Source organism: Puma concolor, chromosome B1 (genome assembly GCF_028749965.1).
Source record: "Puma concolor isolate L17-30 chromosome B1, mPumCon1.1.hap2, whole genome shotgun sequence".
Classification (NCBI taxonomy): domain Eukaryota; kingdom Metazoa; phylum Chordata; class Mammalia; order Carnivora; family Felidae; genus Puma; species Puma concolor.
Window position 1 is genome coordinate 187,225,633 of NC_141670.1, and position 20,418 is coordinate 187,246,050.

At 41.1% G+C, this 20,418-nt stretch overlaps 1 protein-coding gene across 1 annotated transcript in view; it reads right to left on the reverse strand.

Annotated features, from left to right (window-relative positions):
- Positions 1-17,151, reverse strand: part of ZCCHC4 (zinc finger CCHC-type containing 4) — a 52,506-nt gene extending 35,355 nt beyond the window's left edge. Inside the window, exons 1-5 of the mRNA XM_025921888.2 lie at positions 17,012-17,151; positions 15,895-16,013; positions 15,074-15,156; positions 1,699-1,974; positions 757-837 (exon numbers count right to left, since the gene is read on the reverse strand). Coding sequence (XP_025777673.1) covers positions 757-837; positions 1,699-1,974; positions 15,074-15,156; positions 15,895-16,013; positions 17,012-17,138 — 686 coding nt within the window. The 5' untranslated portion in view covers positions 17,139-17,151. The remainder of the gene's footprint in view (positions 1-756; positions 838-1,698; positions 1,975-15,073; positions 15,157-15,894; positions 16,014-17,011) is intronic.
- Between the last annotated feature and the right edge of the window lie 3,267 nt (positions 17,152-20,418).

Below are 20,418 nucleotides of genomic sequence, written 5' to 3' on the forward strand. Positions count from 1 at the left end.
TAATCCTCTGCTTTAACACCTGTCTCTTCCCTAGCTCTCCCTTGACTTCAGGCTATTTCCAGTGAAAGACAACAGGCACATCATCGGGGAAGATCTTTTAAAATAAGTATCTTATCACATTTCCAGCATGATGAAACAAAATCCTGAAGGAAGTTCACAATTATCTTTGAAAAATAAGTGTAGGAGAAGAAATTTCACTCAGTAAGAATTTATCTCTAAATTATAAGCCCAAGACAATGAGACACATTGGTTGAAAGAATTTAGGAAGCACATCAGCAAGAAGGAATCCACGGCCTTCGTGTTTGAAATACAGAAGATTACAAGTGGAGTTTATATGACTAAAAAGGCGGCTTCTAACCAATTACTACTTCTGAATGTTAAAGGAATGCAACCAGTAACAAACAATAAGAGGAAAACATTAACAAGGAATAAGAGACAACTGGGTGCCCGGGTGGCCCAGTCAGTTAAGCGTCTGATTTTCAGGTCATGATCTCGCAGTTAGTGAGTTCAAGCCCCGGGTCGAGCTCCGTGCTGACAGCTCAGAGCCTGGAGCCTGCTTCAGATTCTGTGTCTCTCTCTCTCTGCCCCTCCCCTACTCGGGCTCTCTCTCTCTCAAAAATAAATAAACATTAAAGAAGGAAGGAAGGAAGGAAGGAAGGAAGGAAGGAAGGAAGGAAGGAAGGAAGGAAGGAAGGAAGGAAGGAAGGAAGAAAGGCGACAATGAATGAGAATAAATACCATACTTTGTAAACCTACCGAAAATCAATATCCAGTAAAAGGCTTTTAATGTTAGACTTCTCGTCACCTGATGCTTTCAACCTGATCAGCTCATGCAACCTAAAACAATTAATGAAAGCAAATTTAATAAGGAATTACAAATGCCATAGATAATAAGCAAATAAACCAAAAAAAACCCAAAAAACAAAAACAAAAAAACAACACAAAACAAACAAACAAAAACCCACCAATGTTCTCCTGGTATTTCTAATATTTCAATGAAACAACTGAAGTGAATTTGGCAAATACAACTGTTTCAGTTTTCAAGTATTTTTTAAAAGGTAGAACGTATTTGAAAAAGAGAAGTCTAAAATTGTAAACAAGTCAAGAATCAAATCAGAAGGAACCTTCCATCATATAACAGAATTCTATAAAGGTTTCTCTCGAGGAGCACCTGGGTGGCTCAGTCGGTTAAGCGTCCGACTTCGGCTCAGGTCACGATCTCAACAGTTCATGGGTTCAAGCCCCGCGTCAGGCTCTGGGCTGACAGCTCAGAGCCTGGAGCTTGTTTCGGATTCTGCGTCTCCCTCTCTCTGCCCCTCCTCTGCTCATACTCTTTCTCTCTCCCTCCCTCTCTCTCTCTCAAAAATAAACAAACATTAAAAAAAAAAAAAAAAGATTTCTCTCAAATGACCTATACAAACTCCTTAGGAGAAGGACCATGCTTTCTACTTCCTTTGTATATTTAAAGCTGCGTGCGATGTCTCGGAACATAGTACACAGCTGCTTGATAATTCCGTCTCACAGTTTCAACAGTGGGGATAGAAGTTTTAAAAAAAAAAAAAAAAAATCATTGGGAGTGGGGAGGGGCTACATGGGTCAGGGGCATTAAGGAATCTACTCCTGAAATCACTGTTGCGCTAGATGCTAGCTAACTTGGATGTAAATCAAAAAATAAGTAAATAAGATCGCGTGACCTACCTTGGTGTGCCAACGCACAGTACTCTCGTGAGCCCAAGGGCAGGAAGCAGGTCTACCAGGAAGTGGCAGGTACGCTCGGCAAACAAGTACTGGGCGTTTGTCTTCTTGTTCTCCAGCGGACGGAGAAGCTGGCTGGGCCTGCCGAGCTGGCCGGCAGAGATGTTGCCCACCACCCAGTGCTCGCGGTGCTTCTCCCAGTCGTCCGGCAACAGCAACTGCTGGCATCTTTGACAAAACCTCCTCTCAGCCAAGGGCAACTCAATAAACTTCAAGTACCTTCAGGACATAACAAAACACAAAGCGATACGTTGGAAGTCTGCTGTTTTAAAGACAGTTTCTCTTTGCTATTTTTAGTATGCAAAAAGTATTATTTTTTTTTTAATTTTTTAAATGTGTATTTATTTCTGAGAAAGAGAGAGAGAGCAGGGGAAGGGCAGGGAGGGAGGGAGGGAGGGAGAGAGAGGGAGAGAGAGAGAGAGAGAGAGAGAGAGAGAGAGAGAGAGAGAGAATCCCAAGCAGGCTCTGCACTGTCAGCACAAAGCCTGACGTGGGGCTCGAACTCACAAACCGTGAGATCATGACCTGAGCCAAAGTCAGACGCTCAACCATCTGAGCCACCCAGGGCCCCCGCAAAAAGTATTATTACTTCCTGAAGAGTACTGTGTAAAGAGGCAAAGGAAAGAAATATCTGTGGAATGCTGGCTAGAATTTATGTCTGGCTGCATACCCACAAAGTAGAAAAGAATCAGCAGTTTTGTAAGAATTGAGATGCTCCAATTCAGTCACTGAATGAAGATCAATATCCACTTAAAATGTGAATATCATATATTACTCAAACAACATAGTAGTAATGGAGACTACTATTACGCTTAAATTTATTGACAAATCCATGTGTTCCAACGCTGAAGTGTTAAGTAGTCTGGCTTGGTATGACAGTCATTTTAAAATGAGAAATTAAGATCGTTCTTCAATTTTTTATGGCATAGTTAGCGGGAAAAATTACCTCCTAAAAGAAAAAAATGTTCCCACAAAGTTCCTCTATTCTTAGCAGTACTGATGGAAGCAGCTCTGCAAAAGCTCATCCCCAAAATAGCAAGACAATACCCAGAGCCTTAAAAAACTGTACCAATAGCCCATTTGGTCTCCTTCAAATCATCCTCCTATCTGATTTCAAAGTCACTGCTTTGATTTTTTTCTTTCATTTTATTAGAGATAATTAAAGAGAGAAAACAATCACTGTATGTTTTAAACACTGCTGTTGGATAGCCACTAGCAGCTATGAAATCAGAGTAGGGACACAAAAGAAAACCAAATAACGCTATTGAGGCCTATGGCGGGTCAGAAATGTCTGAATCTAAGCATGTCGTATAGTCCACTAAAGGGTTCTTATCGTTGGAGCGGAGCCATACGGTTTCAACTGAACTGAACTCCGGGACTGCACTGGAAAAACTGTGAACTTCACACAGAATCAAAGTGGGTTTTAAAACTTTTTATATCTAAGCACAGTTTCACTTCAAAGCACCCACGGCAGTGACAAATCGATGCTCTGAATGGCTACAGCAAGAAATAGGCTTATCGTGCCAGTAATTTAAATGTTTCTATTTCCATGATAACTGTGCTTTTGACAGCTTTATCTATGACTGGAAAGAAAAGGGAAAGCGATATTAGAGGAAACTTTTATAGTAATTCAAAGTAAGACTGTCGGTAGAGGAAAGGGACATGAAATGCCGTAGAAAGAATCAGTACATTCTCCAGCAAGAGCAACACTGAATTCACTACTATTTTCTTTCATTGTTAAATGCGGAGTATTGAAGACTTTCGCGTGCAGCCATGATAGAGTAACGGAAACCAGACTGACCACCTTGGCTCTCAAAAAATCTTTTAAACGGGGGCGCCTGGGGGGCTCAGTCGGTTGAGCGTCCGACTTCGGCCCAGGTCATGATCTCGCGGTCCGTGAGTTCGAGCCCCGCGTCGGGCTCTGTGCTGACAGCTCGGAGCCTGGAGCCTGTTTCAGATTCTGTGTCTCCCTCTCTCTCTCTGACCCTCCCCCATTCATGCTCTGTCTCTCTCTGTCTCAAAAATAAATAAAAACAGTAAAAAAAAAAAAAATTTTTTTAAATCTTTTAAACAGACAAAATAACATGAAACTGCGGCTTTAACATAATGGACAACTGGCAGCCAAAATGGGGAATGGTGAGAGAAGGGAAGGGTTGAGGGGGAGGACAGCTGCCAGTTTGCCGCCTGCTCAGAGCTGGCAACAGAGGACAGAAAGCCCAAACAGAGCTCAGGGAATGGATGAGCAGAGCTGGGAGTTCGTGGAGGCCAGGGCGGCTAGGATTCACAGGGCACAGCACTAGTGAATGCACATGTGGAGCATCCCAGCCAGAAACCAGGACATGGAGAGAGAGGGAGCTCCACGGTTTGCTACGACTCCCCTCGAGTCCGTAGCTGAGTACTGATCGGCACACGCAGGCGAAGGAAGCATCCAGAGCGCGGGAGAGAACCACTGGAAAGGAGCAGGTGGAATAATTGCCAAATACCCAACAGGACACGGGGTCGGTGTCTACCAAGCAGCCCGAGGGAGAAACCTCCTAAAACCCAAGCATCAGGTGCGGTCCTGAGGAGGGTACTGCTTCAGGAGCGGGGAGAAATCAGCCCTACCCCACAGATGCTCTAGTCCTGCCCAAAAGCTTGAAGATAAACCTTCGAAAGCAAGGAACGACAAACCTTTTCTGTACAGGATCAGGTAATAAATATTGAGCTTGGCAGACCATCTGGTTTCTCTGTCACATCTATGCTGTGATTGTAGCACAAAAGGAACTACAAACCCAATGTGTAAATGGACAGGCATGACTAGAGGCGGTCTGCACGCTGGGGTATGCCAAATCCTTCTGGAGAGTACCAAACTATAGCCAAGTAACAACTGTGTTCCAGAACAAAGCTCAAAAATATGTAAAGGAATAAGAAATATCCAGAATACAAGGTAAAACTGATACTTCCAGCACTGAATCAAATACCAACAGGTATGTAAAGAAACAGGAAACCATGACCCACGACGAGGGGGAAAAACAACAAGAGCAACAACAATCAAATCAAACTGACTCAGAAATGACACAGATGATCAGAGAGAAATTAAAGCCATTTACTGTAACTATATACCATATGTTCAAGTGGTTTAAAAAAAAAAAAAGAAAAAAAGAATGAGCTTGTTAGGTAAAAACATAGAAAATATTAAAAAGACCCAAATTGAACCTTTAAAGTTTTTTTTTTTTTTTAATTGTCTGAGTGGAAAAATAGCCTAGATGGGAGTAACAGAAATTTAGACGTGACAGAGGAACGATCCATATACATGAAGGCACAGTCTTAGAAATTACCCAAAATGAAACCCCAAGGGACAAAAATACATGAAAATGGGCCCCCAAGTGGGGTTGGGGAGATGGAAACATTTTTGAAAAAATTATGGCTGCAATTTTCCAAAAATTACATCAAAAGACTCAAGAAGCTCAGAGAACTTCAAGCACAAGAAACACGAAGTAAACTACAAGGTGCATCATACATAGTAAAATTACTCAAAATCAGTGAAAAAGAGAACATCTTAAAACCAGAAGAAAAAAAGACACTGTACAGAGGAACAAAGATTAAGAATGATATCAGATTTCTCACTGGGAACAATGTAAGAAAGAAGACAGTAGAGCAATACCAATTCTACATAAATTCTTCCAGTACCCTGAAGAGGAAGGTACAGTTCCCACTTCATTCATTAGGCCAGGATGACCCCAACACCAAACCAGAAAAAAATAATCGTAAGAAAACTAAAGACCAATAAACCTCATAAATGCAAAGTCAAAAGTTATTAACGGAATTTTAGCAAATCAAAACCACAGCATATAAACAAGGTAATAGATCATGACCAAGTGTAGGTTAGCCCAGGAATGCAAGGCTGCTTTAATGTTTAATGTTGCAATCAGTGCAACTCACCAAATTAACAATCTTTTACAAAATGATCATCTCATTAAATGCAGGAAAAAAGCACTTGACAAAATCAAACACTCATTCATGAGAAAGATTCACAGAAAACTAGGAACAGAAGGAAACTTCCACAGCCTGCTAAGGGGCATCTGAGAAAAACCTATTGCTAACACCATACTGGTAAAAGACTGAATACATTCCTCCCAAGATTGGGACACAAGCAAAGATGTCTACGCTTACCACTTCTAGTCAACACTCACTAGGGATTCTAGCCACTTTGATAAGACAAGAAAAAGAAATAAAAGGCACAGATCGGAAAGGAAACATAAAAATTTTTTTCACAGACAACATGATTGTATATGTAGAAAGCTCTGAGGAAATATTTTTAAAAGTTGCTAAACCTAGTAAGCTCATCAAGATTACACGATAAAAGATTAATACACAAAATCAATTGTACTGTTTACAGACTGGTTACTTTGCATATGATCAATGTTAAAGTCACACCAAGTGAATAACCAGGCATTATCTATCTTTTGATGTAATTCAAAAGGGAATATGCCCCACTACTTACAAAAGAGTTTTGTCCCCTGAAACTGAACTTGAGTCTGATGATACCTCTACAAGAAATACAGGGATAGAATAAATGTTAAACAACATTGCAGGATGCAAGCAACCAAATCCAGAATGTGAGGAATTCTATGGGACAAATTACTCTGTTTTTTCAACAAACAAGTGATTAAAGATATCCACCAACTACCGTGCATAAACGCTGTTTGGATCCTGTTTGAAGAATCAATTATAAAACAGTATTTATGGCTAATAGTATTTACAGGCTAATAGAGAAATGTGAATACTAACTGCATGTTACATTAAAGAACTGTTCATAGTCTAGGCATTTTAATAGTATTGTGATTATGGTTTTTTAAAGGCTTTATTTCTTGAGGTGCATATATTTATGGATAAAATATGTAATATCTACACTGGAGGTCACAGAAGACAGGTGAAATAAAATTAACTACATATTAATGACAAATGAAGCTGGGTGTGGGTGTAGGAGACTCTTTATACTGTTCTCTCTTTTATATATGCCTGAAATGTCCTACAATAAAAGGTTTTAAAAAGTGCTTTAAAGAAAAGGCAAGAATTAAACTCAAAGAAAACAAGCAAAGATGACCCCAGAAAATACTAAACCAAAAATGGACTGTAGTCAGCCCTACATCATATGAGATTTGGTTTTTCATTCGTTGACAATGGGAATATATGCTAGGAAATTTCTCAGAACTGAAGAACGAGTTTCCAGTTTGAAAGGATTTACCTAATACCCAGCAAAATAAAATGTAACAGACTCACATCAAGATAGATAGTCATGAAATGTCATACCCCTAGGAATAAAAAGATTCAAAAAAAAGAAAAAATGACAGAGGGATCAAACAGTCACAGATCATTTATGAGATCAGGAATGAACTTCTTAAACTTGAACTTCTCAGCAGCTAAAATGAAGACAAAGTAAATGGAACATTGCCTTCCAAAATCTGGGGGGAAAATATTTCCAACATAGAATTCCATCATCTGCAAAGGTATCAATCAAGTATCGGCACAGATAAAGGTATTTCCAGAAACACAAGATTTCAAAATTGTTGGATAGTAAAAATCAGGTTGGCCTCAGATTTCTACAGCACCACATTTAACTCTAGATCAGTGTTCCTCACAAAGTGGCCACGAACTGGTGCTGGCAGTGAACTGTTACCAGTTCCCGATGACACAAAGACAGACATCAAGAGTATGTATTTAGAATTTTTATACCAGTTAGAGCACTTTTATGTCTGTTCAAATTAACAATAAAAAACGTGGGCTTGTATTTTGTATGTCTTCTCTTTTCTTCATTTGACTTTCATTTTACTTTAATTTATCTTTACCAGGTTTACAAAAGTATCTGACCCCAATGGGTAGGAAATGAAAACAAGAACATAAAAAAGCCAACAGACAAAAGACCGATCCTTTAACACAGATCATTTAAGAAGTCCTGCTCTGAAGGACATGGTGCAATCCTGCAATTGTTCCAAGGAAAACATGTAATCTGAATAATTTTATAGTTGGGTCAGTGCCACTCAAGAATAAAGCAGGTGGGCACCTGGGTGGCTCAGTCGGTTAAGTGTCCATCTTCGGCTCAGGTCACGATCTCAACAGTTCATGGGTTCAAGCCCCACGTCGGGCTCTGTGCTGACAGCTCAGAGCCTGGAGCCTCCTTCAGATTCTGTGTCTCCCTCTCTCTCTGCCCCTCTCCTGCGCATGCTCTCTCTCTCTCTCTCAAAAATAAATAAACATTAAAAAAAAAAGAAACAAACATAAAAAAGTACCCGAGAAAAACTATCTTAAAAAAAAAAAAAGAATAAAAGGACTTCGTAGAACTCAGGTTATGTAGTCATATAATCTAAGTCCTTGCTGAAGAAACTGCAAGACTGCTAGGTGCCAGGTAGAAAGGGAAACCATTCCAGACTGGAGCATTTCTGAAAGCCCTAGGACAGATTTCTCTAAGATCTAAAAGACTGTGCTACATCTGAATGTTCTGAAAGGATTCAGACAACTGGCAGAGGGTTTGCGGTTGGAGCAGTGATAAGCACATAAATAAGCAAATAGCAGCTACAACAGTAAAAAAAATCCAAGACTATTCTTAACTCCAAAGAAAACAAAAAGCTTCTATGGTTCAGCTTTTCACTTTGGTTTCTTATATGGTTCAGCTATGAGCAGCACTTACACAGTTATAATAATGCAAACACTAAAACATGAATCTAACCCAAAAATTATGATGTAACCATATACAAATGGGGCAGTGAAAAGGTACAGATTCTGAGGTGGGGGGCGGTAGAGGTGAAGGGGAGAGGGCAGGAGAGGAGAGGAAGAAAGGTAAACACTCCTCTTCCACAGGAAATAGATAATTCCAAAACTTGATAAATCAGGAAGTGGCAATGCAAGCATGTTTTGTATTTCACAGACAGGAAGGCAAATTCCAAAATAATTAGCCAGAACGGCTGACTGTAGTTGCTGCTGGGGAGGAGAAACGTAAGGGTGGAAACAGGAGCGTTGTTCTTTGTGAAACCTCACAGAACTGTTTGATTCCATTGCCACGTAAAGATTTTGGTTTGACTGAAATTTAACTCATACCATACAACCACTCTTCTAAAGTGTACAATTCAGCAGTTTTTAGAGTGTTCATGAAGTTGGGCGACTATCACCACAATCTAATTCCAGACCATTGTCATCACCTGAAAAAGAAACCTTGAACCTGTCCACAGTCATTCCTCGTTCCCCAACCCCCAGCCCCTGGCAACCATGCCTCTACTTTCCGTCTCAACAGATTTGCCTGTTTGGGGTATTTCATATCAACAGAATCATACAACAGCCACATAGGAATTTTTATTGAAAATTTCCGATGAATGTGAGACTTTTATTTAAAAAGTAAAAACCACGAGAATATGAATGTTAGCCATAGGGGAGGTAAATAAAGCAAGTACACCAAAGGGGCTTCCAGGAAGCACCGAATCCATTTAACCACAGAATGAAAACAGAATCATATGGGCATTATGGTTACAGTATAAAATGTAAATAACGTAAATCCCAACACAAGAGGTCGGAGAAGTCCCAGAGAAAGTGGGAGACAGTGTAAGGACACTGGTGCTCTCATGTGTTAGAGTCAGAGACCAAAAGATATCATTTCAAAGAGAAAAATCGAGGGAAAGAGCAATAAGCAATAGTCAAGGGCATAAAGGGTATTCCTAAAAAGAAATAATCAACCAAAATGGGATAGTTCATTATCTCTCACTTTTAGATGGATGAAGACCATCTAAAGAAAGGATTAAATAGGATATAAAAAGCTAGACAAGCAACCGTAAGAACAAAAAAAAACAGAAGCAGCACACATGAAATGAAACAAAGCAAAGCCAACATACACCACATAGTAAAAGAGAACAAAGAGAAGAAAACCAGGAAGCATCAAGTAATACAGCAAAACCAAGATCAAGTGTTATCTATTATACCCGCTATGAAAATGAGATAAATCTAGCCACTAAACGAAAGCCAGTCAGACAGGATCACAAAGCAAAATCCAGCCATCCCCATTTTATCACTTCTAAGATGCGTTATTTTTTCACTACGACAGAGACAGGATTTTTAACGCCATCAGCCAGACGGAGGGCATCATGTGGTTGGGATGGTCCCTCCCCACCCCCTCCACGTGCAAAATTGTCCCAGCCCTTCATGGTACCATCTCTTCAACTCGGCCCAATGCACTGCTGGAACTACACGTGTCACTGCCGTCATCTACGATTCGGTCCCCAAACGCAAGGGTATGACACGTGCAGTCAGGAACTAAAACGGAACAACAGGGCAGACGTTGGATATTAGGGAAGTAAATACCCATCCTTGAAAGAATGACGACTACAATCGAGGGCTTTATAGGAACAAAGAGAAGGAAGATCCCCACAGCTAGAGCTGTGTCAGGGTCTGTTACTTAAACCCGGTCCAAAGGACCACCTATCACTCACCAAGCGATGCCCACTGAAGGAGGAAGACGCAAATTCACCAGGAAGAGATGAAAGTTTAAAAACACCATGAATGACCGGTGTACAATTTGCTCATGACACAGGACTCTCTGAAGGCACTGAGGACACTGAGTTTAATTACTTGTAAACAAAGGAAAAGAAGAATACTGTTAAGTGAACCTCCACCTCGAGATCTTTGTGCCCTGTCAAAATTGCTCTTCGGGAAGTTTTACTGCTGGTTTGTTAACCTTTCCCTGACAAAAGATAAACTGAGATCTTGTGCGTTTATCTTTCTATTCAAAATCACATCATAATCATTCAAGTATACTGCTTTAAATTTAATATTCAGACACAAGGCTTTTTACAGGTTTGGTAGGAAGAACATGAGAACATGAAAACTGAAGATTACTCAGCTCTCCCTCCTTATTGGTACTTTCTACACATACTGGGGGTGGGGGGGGCAGAGGAAATTCATTCTGCTGCATGGCTCAGCATGATTCACAAATTGCAGGCTAGCATTTTGAAATGTCATTTTTATTGATCTCCATTTGATGTTCCATTTGCCTTTCCTGGAGTAGACGAATTACGTTTATGGCATTTCCCTAATAGCAGACCTTGAAAATCTGAGTTTAAATTGAGCTCTGAAAAAAACGTAACCAAATGAAGTTATCAACTAAACAAAACCATATGGATGCACATAAATTATTGCTTATTTTAGCATTAAAATATATCTTCTCTAAGACTTCATAGGTCACAATAAAGGTGTCAGCACACTACATAATAGAATAACATCTCAGGGCATGACAGGCAGCTAGAAACTGTAAGGAAAGTCAAATCTCAGACACAAAATGTAAATCTGTCAACTGAACACATGAAATCAAAAGCATGGCTCAAAGAGTGAGGTTAAAAAAACAAATATCCAATCCTCTTCTGTAGCACCTAGCCATCTGTGCAGGACAGCCAGTTCCGTAATAAAAATCAAGTATAACAAGCCAATTTATATGGCTAGCTACATATTTCTTTTCTAGCAATTTGGAAAAGAAATTACCAATGCGAAGCTATTGTTACTCCACAGTAACAGATAAAAGTTTGCTTTATAGAATAGGAATCACATTTAAATGCATTTTAATACTTTCAAATGGTGTAGTTATTTCCTAAGACCATTTGTAAATGAGTTGTAGAAAGTTCACTTAGAAAACAATTACAACGTCAAGTAACAGTACATCATCCTTTGGGTCATTTACACACAGGAACGAACTGCGAGTTTCCAGCTGAAGACACTCTAAGAGAACAGGTACTTAATAACATAGAATAAGGAACTTAGTAAGCCTTTGATTTTAAAAAGCCAAAATTTTACGTGTTTAGAGGAATGACTGATTTCAAATGTTTTACTCCACAGAAAGCATATAAGAAAGCATGCAGCATCAATCACAGACAGAGCAAGACAGTGAAATCAATGCCAGTGCATTTCAAAAAGCTTCAACTTCTACCCATCCTCCAAAACCTGTTCCAGTCCCATGTCCTTAAACGGTACCGATCAGCTAAGGCACAAGGTAGCTGTATCACTGCTGACCTCCCAGAACACCCAGCTTTTTTTCCTATAAATACTGTCTACATTTAACACATTCTTCTTAGCACGATGTTATCTTTGTGTATCTCAACTCCATTACTTGCATTTTAAGTTCTTTTTGAGACCTCAACAAAGAATGACTATATGGATGCATGGATGGATGGATGGATGGATGGATGGATGGATGGAAGGAACGAAAGAAGAGGAAGGAAGAGGAAGGAAAGAAGCAGCAAACAAGCAAGCAAGCTTGGGCAACAAAATCCAAGGTTATGGGTTACAGATGATCTCAGATGTTGAAAATTATTTTATTAAGACATGTTCTCAGGGCGCCTGGGTTGCTCTGTCAGTTAAGCATCTGACTTCGGCTCAGGTCACGATCTCATGGTTCATGGGTTTAAGCCCTGTGTCAGGCTCTCTGCTGACAGCTTGGAGCCTGGAGCCTGCTTTGGATTCTGTGTCTCCTCTCTTTCTGCTCCGCCCCTACTCGGGCTCTGTCTCTCTCTCTCAAAAATAAATAAACATTAAAAAAAATAATAAAATTTAAAAAGACATGTTCTAAAGAATCAGCACTAGATTACAAATGACAGTACGACCTCTGAGAAATAACCTTTTGAAAATTCTTTAATTCTTCATATTTTAGCCAATGCTTTGATATTCCAATTAACATGAAATAGGAATTTCAAAAATTATTATCAAAAAGCCATATTCTGGCAGCACAAAGACAGAACAGTGGTTTAGCTCCAGACTGAAATGTTCTTATACAAGGAAACAAGATCACCAAGATGTTCTTATAGTTTAAGTGAATCACCAATATCCTTATGTAATATAAAAAAGATGCTTATCAGGTAGAATTGAAATGGCAAAGTATAAGAGACTATGTATACATTATGATGACAACCTTGTAAAACAAACTTTAGCACAGGTCAAAAAGGCTGAGAGAAAATACTACAAAATGAACAAAATGAGGGGCTCAAGGGGAGAGATCACAGGTGATATTTTTCTACTTTGTACTCTCTGCGTCTTTGGTATTCTTTGTCATTACGATAGATCTCTATAGAACTCATGTTTTATCTACTTAGATCTCCTTAAATCAAATCAGCACATACCATATGTTAATTTGCGTCTGCTTTCATGTTTAAAAATGTTTTAGAATCAGGGGCATAAGTCTGCGTCACTGCTAAGCCATTCCAGTAGTAATGGCTTTAATGAGGTTCCTCATCTGCGCCAGGCCTCAATTTTCTCATCTAAGTAAATAAACTGCCTCAGCAAGATTAAATAATTCTCATGTGAAACACTTAGCCCACTAGCCCGCTCACAGTAATGCTCAATTTACATTAATTTCCTTTTAAATATTTTGTACTGTTGACTGAATTCCCATATAGTAAATGGTCATCACTGATTAAGTACTTTGGTTAGGGGTGATCAAGTTATCCTGTGAAAAGCCTCCTCCCTCAAAGGACTTCAAAATCCAAGAAGCTCAAGAAAGATGTTTTTAATAGAGCCTAGTTCTCCTTTCCACTTAGCCTAGATAAGACCTCAGAATCCTTCTGAACACAGCAGCCCAGGGAGCCAGCACACTTGCTGTGAGAGTAAAAACCTATTTGTCACCAGCAGCCCAGACCAGGGGCTTCGCAAGGAGCTTCTCCCAGCACACAGGAACAAGGCCTGTGACACAGAAGGAAGTGGCCTTTCACAGATCTCCCAAGAATTAAATCCAGGAGTCAACTTCCAGTCACTCAATAAAATATTTCAACAATGTAGATTTTTAAAAATAAATGTCCACAGTTTTAGAAAAGTGTTTTGTTTCTTTTAGTGCTGCAAAATAGAAACATTATGGTAAATCTTCATAACAGTGGATAGGGTCATGGATTCCTAGCTATATCATCAAAAAGCAAAGAAAACAAAAGCAAAAATTTGATAAATTGGACTTGATCAAATTTAAAAACTCTTGTGCATCAAAGAACATCATCAAGAAAGTGAAAAGGCTATTTACAGAATAGGAAAAAGTGTGTAAAAATCCTATATCTGAGAAGGGTCTGATGTCCCTCAACATATAAAGAATTCCTGCAATTCGACAACAAGAATTACAACCCTATTAAAGATGAACAAGGGACTTGAATAGACATTTCTCCAAAGAAGATATACAAATGGCCAACAAGCACATGAAAAGATAATCAACATCATTACTCACTAGGGACGTAAAATTCAACACCACAATGACACATCACCTCACAAGTACTAAGATAATTAAAACACACACACACACACACACACACACACACACACACACACTAGTAAGTATCGACAAGGATGTGGAGAAACTGGAATCCTTGTACGTTGCTGGTAGGGATGTAAAATGGTGCAGCCACTGTGGGTAAGAGTTTGGTGGTTCACCAAAACACTAAACACAGAAATATCGTATGATCCAATAATCCCACTCCTAGGTATATATAGAAAAGACTTGAAAACAGAGACTCAAGCAGACATTCATATGCCAATGTTCTCTGTAGCATTAGTCACAACAGCCAAAAGGTGGAAATGGTGTTCACTGATGAATGAATAGATCAACAAAATGTGGGGGGTGTGTGTGTGTGTGTGATGCAGTATTACTCAGCCATAAAAAGGATGAGGTTCTGACACAAGCCACAACATGAAAGAACCCTGAAAACATGCTAAGTGAAATTAACCAGGCACAAAAAAAGCCAAATCAGAAATACATAATTCCACTTACATGGGGTAACTAGAACAGTCAAATTCATAGAGACATAAATTATATGAGAGCTTACCAGGGTTTGGGAAGAACTGGAATGGGAAGTTACTGCTTGATGATAAAAGAGTTTCTGTTTGGGGTGATGAAAAGGTTTTGGAAATATATAACGGTGACAATCGCATAACTGTGACTACAATTAATGCCACTGAACTGTACATTTAAAATTATTAAAATGGCAAATGTTATGTTATATATATTTTACCATAATAAAAACTTTTTAAAAAGTGGAAGTTGGGGCGCCTGGGTGGCACAGTCGGTTAAGCGTCCGACTTCAGCCAGGTCACGATCTCGCGGTCCGTGAGTTCGAGCCCCGCGTCGGGCTCTGGGCTGATGGCTCAGAGCCTGGAGCCTGTTTCCGATTCTGTGTCTCCCTCTCTCTCTGCCCCTCCCCCGTTCATGCTCTGTCTCTCTCTGTCCCAAAAATAAATAAAAACGTTGAAAAAAAGAAAAAAAAAATGGAAGTAAATTTAAGGACCCAGGAAAAAAACAAAAGAAAAATAATAAATAAAAATGACACCACATCAGCACCTTTCTGCACACTGCGTTCGGGATAGAGGCGGCTGACATCTTCGGTTATGAGCTTCTCGGGCAGCAAGTCTAGCTTCTGACAACTGGAAAAGAATTAAAAAAACATTTAATAAACTACCAAACTTGCTATCATCCTAGAAAATCCGGTATCACATTCTGACATTAAGAGGCCAATTAGAGCAGCTCAATGTTGTAAACAAGCATCTGTTTCAGGGGAAAACAAAACAAAACACATTAAACTGGTAAGGTTCTAGAGTAGTACGAAGCAATGCCTAACACATTAAAGCCCTGCAGGATTATCTCACAGTGATTTTAACAGACGTGCAGGAGAGTCGTATACAAGACTGTATTCCAATAAACCCAACAAAGCTGGAATTTTTCTAGACAAAATTTTCAGAAACTTCAACTGGAGCTGAGTCCAAGAAGATACCAAGCTGACAACTACATCCCTACGTGCCTTCATCAGTCATATAGTAACTGTATAAAGGATGCTCACTCAAATGTTTAAAAAAAAAAAAGTTTTTCTAAAACACTGCCTGACGTGATCACAACCTAGACTCGTCAGGGAGAAATCTATACTAACACCTCTGAATCTTAAAGGGAACTGTCTTTGAGACAGTTATTTACAATATCAGTAATCAGAGTTAAGTTGAGAGTAGGTCTAAACTCCAGTCCCTTGACCCAAAAACCATGTCTTCATCTATCCAAAGAGATTTATCTCATTTAATGCTCAAACTGCGTTTTTATTGGTTCACACATTCTCAAACAAATTGTCACATACATCAAAAATAAAAACATGTATGTCCACAAAGTTGATATACCTTTTCATCTTCCCATTGAAAAAAATTACAGTCTTTTCTATCTCTACAGGCTGAGCAGGCATAAAACCTCCGTGATTCTTCTTTCCCTTGGTTCACCTTTACAAACAGAAGAGTGGGTCCTAGTTCCAGAAAGGGACAAAACATATCAACAATCGTCATCTACATCAAGTTCTTAGTTTTCACTGCCCTTAAATAAAGCTTGATTTGGTTTTACGCACAATTTGTCATAATTCAACCTACACTCTGTTTAATTACTTTTTTTTTCCGTCACAATGTTTAGACACTGATGACTGAAGAAATGACTTTTACAAACTAGTCTCTCCAGAAAGAAAATGCCGTAGTCAGTTGCTGTCTACATGATGAATGACCTGGCTCCTGAGACTAAAACATGGCCAGGGTCCAGAGAACTGAGCATTTTGCCACCTCCACCCAGTTATCCTTTCAGTGAAAATTTGGGCTTTTGGAGTTGGACACATCCTCTCTCCATAAGTTAGAGAAAAACTAGGTCTGGTTTCTAAGCAATAATTCACGCTATTCTTCTCCCTTTCTTTTTAAATTTTTATCTTTTATTTTAGAGAGGGAGAGCGCGCGAGCGGGGGAAAAGGACGGAGGGAGAGAGACACAGACACAGACACTCCTCAACAGGTTCCATGCTCAGCGCACGGAGGGAGGGGCGGGGAGGCTCGATCCCACCACGCTGGAATCGAGACCTGAGCGGAAATCAAGAGTCTGTGGCTCAGTAGACTAGCTACGCCCCTCTTTCTCCCTAACTTTTTAAAATAAAGATATCAAAACAACCAATGAAATCCACAAGTACTTGGCAATGGATTTACTCAATAACATGCATCCCCTTTGCTTAGACTGTCTCTTCCCTTGGCGGGGAGGGGGGGAGGGGAATGGAACAGCCACGGAGCCAAAACCGCAACAGTGAGGACTTCTATGACAGTGTCTTAAACAAGCTGAAAACACTACGTCCCGAAGAAAGGGCGTTTTCTAGGGATCACACATGGTGGTAGAGAGCATAAAAATCTGGGAGCCGTAAGAAGCCCATGGCATCTTCAGGCTAACCCCCGCCCCTTGCGCCCGAAACCTCGGCAGAGCCCAAACGCGCACCCACCGTGAGGGCACACCGGGGCAGGCGTGGCGGGATCAGAAGGAAAAACCACCTCCACTCCCGAGCTCCCCTGAAGACCCGAGTTCCCCTCTTCCTCCACCGCTCCCAGCCACTCCCTGGGGGCCGCCATCTTCCCGCCACCGTCCCGAAAGCCTCCGTGCAAACAAAGGAGTCTGAGAAAGAGTGCCGCCACGCGGCACGGGGAACTCACAGCGCCCCCGCGCGTCTAGGAGGAGCTGAGACCGCCGGGGCTGAGGCTACGCCCCGAAAGGCAGTCTCTTCTGCCCCTGGCTCCCCCCAAAGGGGTCCCTGGCGGGCAGACCAGGGTAAGGGTTTGGGGAAATGGGGGGGGGGGATATTTGCACGCAATTTATTGGACCTGTGCAATAAGCTCACCTATTATCTGCTCTACCCTTAGCACCCCAAGCACATCCTCTCGTAAGAATACAGCCAAAAGATGAGAGGACTCTTTGGAGCAAAGATTTGGTGGGGTTTTAAGACCAAAAGGCAGCATCACCACCACCAGTAGCTGACAATAGAAATAGCTGCAGCAACCGCGTTTGAGGGAAACATCCTCTTCTTTCTTCCCCAAAGTGAGAGTCACGCTGTCATCTTCTACCTCTTGGGCAACTGTTAACAGTTGAACGTTATCGTTGCATATGCATCGACATCTATACATCAGAGAGAGGGAAATAAACCTGTCCCTCTTTGCATACGACATGATTGTCTACATAGAAAATGCCAAGGAATCTGCAAAAATAATTCCAGCTGAAATTGAGGTCAGCAAGGTTGCAAGATAGGAGATTAGGAAACATACAAAACCATCCTACTTCCATAGTCTAGGAATGATCACGTGAACGCCCAAATTAGAAAGGAAATACCACTTACAACTTCTGAGATAAATGAAATACTTAGGTGTGAATCTAACAAACATGTCCAGAACTTGTATGTGGAACACTACAAAATGCTAATGACAAAATCAAAGGTCTAAATAAATGTAGAGACTGTGTCACTAGGTTAAGAGTCAACATAGCAGGGATGTCAGTTCTCCCCAGGTTTAGTGCATGTACACGTTTAACAGCATTTCTATCAAAATCCCAGCCAGACTTTTGCAGGTGAAGACATTATTCTGAAGTTTATAGGAAAAGCAAGGGAACTAAAGTAGCCAAAGGAACTTTGAAAAATAATAAAGAAGGAAGAATCAGTCTATCCAATTTCAAGACATTATAGCATACACACGCACATACGCACGGTTATGGGTGGAAAAGTAAAATTCTCCTTATAGTTCTAAAGAATTGATTTACACACACATATCTAACATCACACGTTTAGTCCTACGGCATATTAATTTAGAAATATTGCTCTTTTTCATGCACATTTCATACAGTGGTTTCACTCGATTCTCTCACCTGCACCTTCAGCATCTGGACTTTGACATAACGATGTCCCCGTTCAAGCTGTCCAGCACTGGTTGCCAGTGCACGTTATCTGCACTTATATGTCATCTGGATAGAAAATTCGAGACCCGGGGTGTCTGTGGCTCAGTCAGTTAGGGTCTGACTCTTGGTTTCAGCTTAGGTCATGATTTCATGGTTTCGTGAATTCAAGCCCCATATCAGGATTCTCTTTCTTTCCCTCTCTCTGTCTCTCTCTGCCCCTCCACAACTTGTGCTGTCTCTGTCTCTCTCAACATAAATAAATAAACTTTAAAAAAATTTTAAAAAACCTCTAGATCCAAACATGACGATACTTTGAGAAATTTCATCTCAAGACCTAACTACCCATTCTCATTAACACTAACACTTTTATTGAAAAACTTTTCTTCCAGGTACAGATTTGTGATCTTTAAAAGACTTCTTTACAAAATTTGCAGTTGGATTCATGAACTCCTATCACCAAAAATAGTCACTGAATCCGTATTTTTCTAATTCTCCCTTTAACTCCCGACTCTGTGGGGTGACCTCTCTAAGCAGCCTAAGACAGTATGGATTTGCAGCCTTAACGGGTAAGCTTCCCCAAACAGTACAAGTATGACAAAGGTCGACCCAAATAAGGTAAAGTACCCTTTAGTGTGAGAGAATCGGAAGGTTTCAAAATTAAGGCAGTTCCCTCTTTTCCGGGGGATAATTTTGGGAAGGAAAACAAAACAAAACAAAACAAAACAAAACCCTCACCTTATATTCAGACATATCTGGTAAAAGTCGTGCGTGTTGAATATTTGCTGAGAGGGGCGAGACTCTGACTTCACAACAATAAGCTGGGGATGTTTCTTCCCATCGTCTAATCTGTACAGGAAAATCCTTGGGTGGAAGAAAGCCGAGGGACAGAGAAGGATGCTCAAAAGGAAACCAGTGGCAGAGCTGGAGGTGGGTCTCCTGAGCCCTGAGCGCAGAGCCAGACCCTGGGCTCGCAGAGCATAGTCTCTGACACCAGGCCACTAAGACGGGTCCAGTTCAGTGACTCCTCCAACCGGAGGACACGGGCAAACCGCCCAGCTTCCTGCGGGACCCGGAAGTCTTACTCCTTACTTTGCCAGTAGGATGGAAGCTCTCCAATCTCCAAATCTACCGCAGAGAAAAGGGTTGAAGGCAGAGGAGCGTTTTGTAGTGATGCCTGACCGACTTCCCTGTCTTCTGTACCAGAACCCCAGTTTCCCTCGGCAACCCTCCCCAACTTTAGCTCACGTGATTGGAGAGGTAGGAAGAACCACGGGGACCGGCTTGGCTTTGGGCAAATGCCCGGGCGTTCTGCTAGAACGGTTGGGAAAGAAACTACAGTAGTTCAATGTTGTCGTCTCAGTGGCATCCGAGATGTTGATTTCTCATGTGCCGCACAGGTTCAGCTTTCCCATCTCGCCTGGGGTGGGTGACTGGCTTGTCTAGGGTCGCGTTGGCCGAGCTAATTCGGCTCTGTTCCGTGTGTCTCTCGTGCTCCTCCTGGATCCAGCGGGCCAGTCTGGACATGTCTTTCTCATGGGAACAGCCGGAGCTCAAGAGTTAGGACAAAGGGACAAGCTTCTGGAAGCCTGGGCTTGGGGCTGCCACTGTTACTTCCACCGTAGGCTTTTGGTTCAGGCAAGTCGCACGGCCAAGCATTGCGAAGTTACATGGCAAAGGGCAGTGGGTCAGAAGGGGGTGAAGAAGGGGAGCCAGTGACACAATCTGTCACTGAAGCGCTCTTCACTGGAGCAACCAGGTAGCTGTTGGTATTTGTGGTAGTTATGGTTTTTGCAGTTGCCCACCACTTAAGGAGCGCCTGCCTTGGCCCAAAAGCCAGTAAGAGGAGAACAGAATTAGGAAATGGGAACGTATGAGGATACCACATGAGCACCTAGACCCAGCCATGCCTGAAGCTTTCACTTATGTGGGTCATAGAAGTTTCTCCTTAAGCCAGTTTGAGATGAGGTTCGT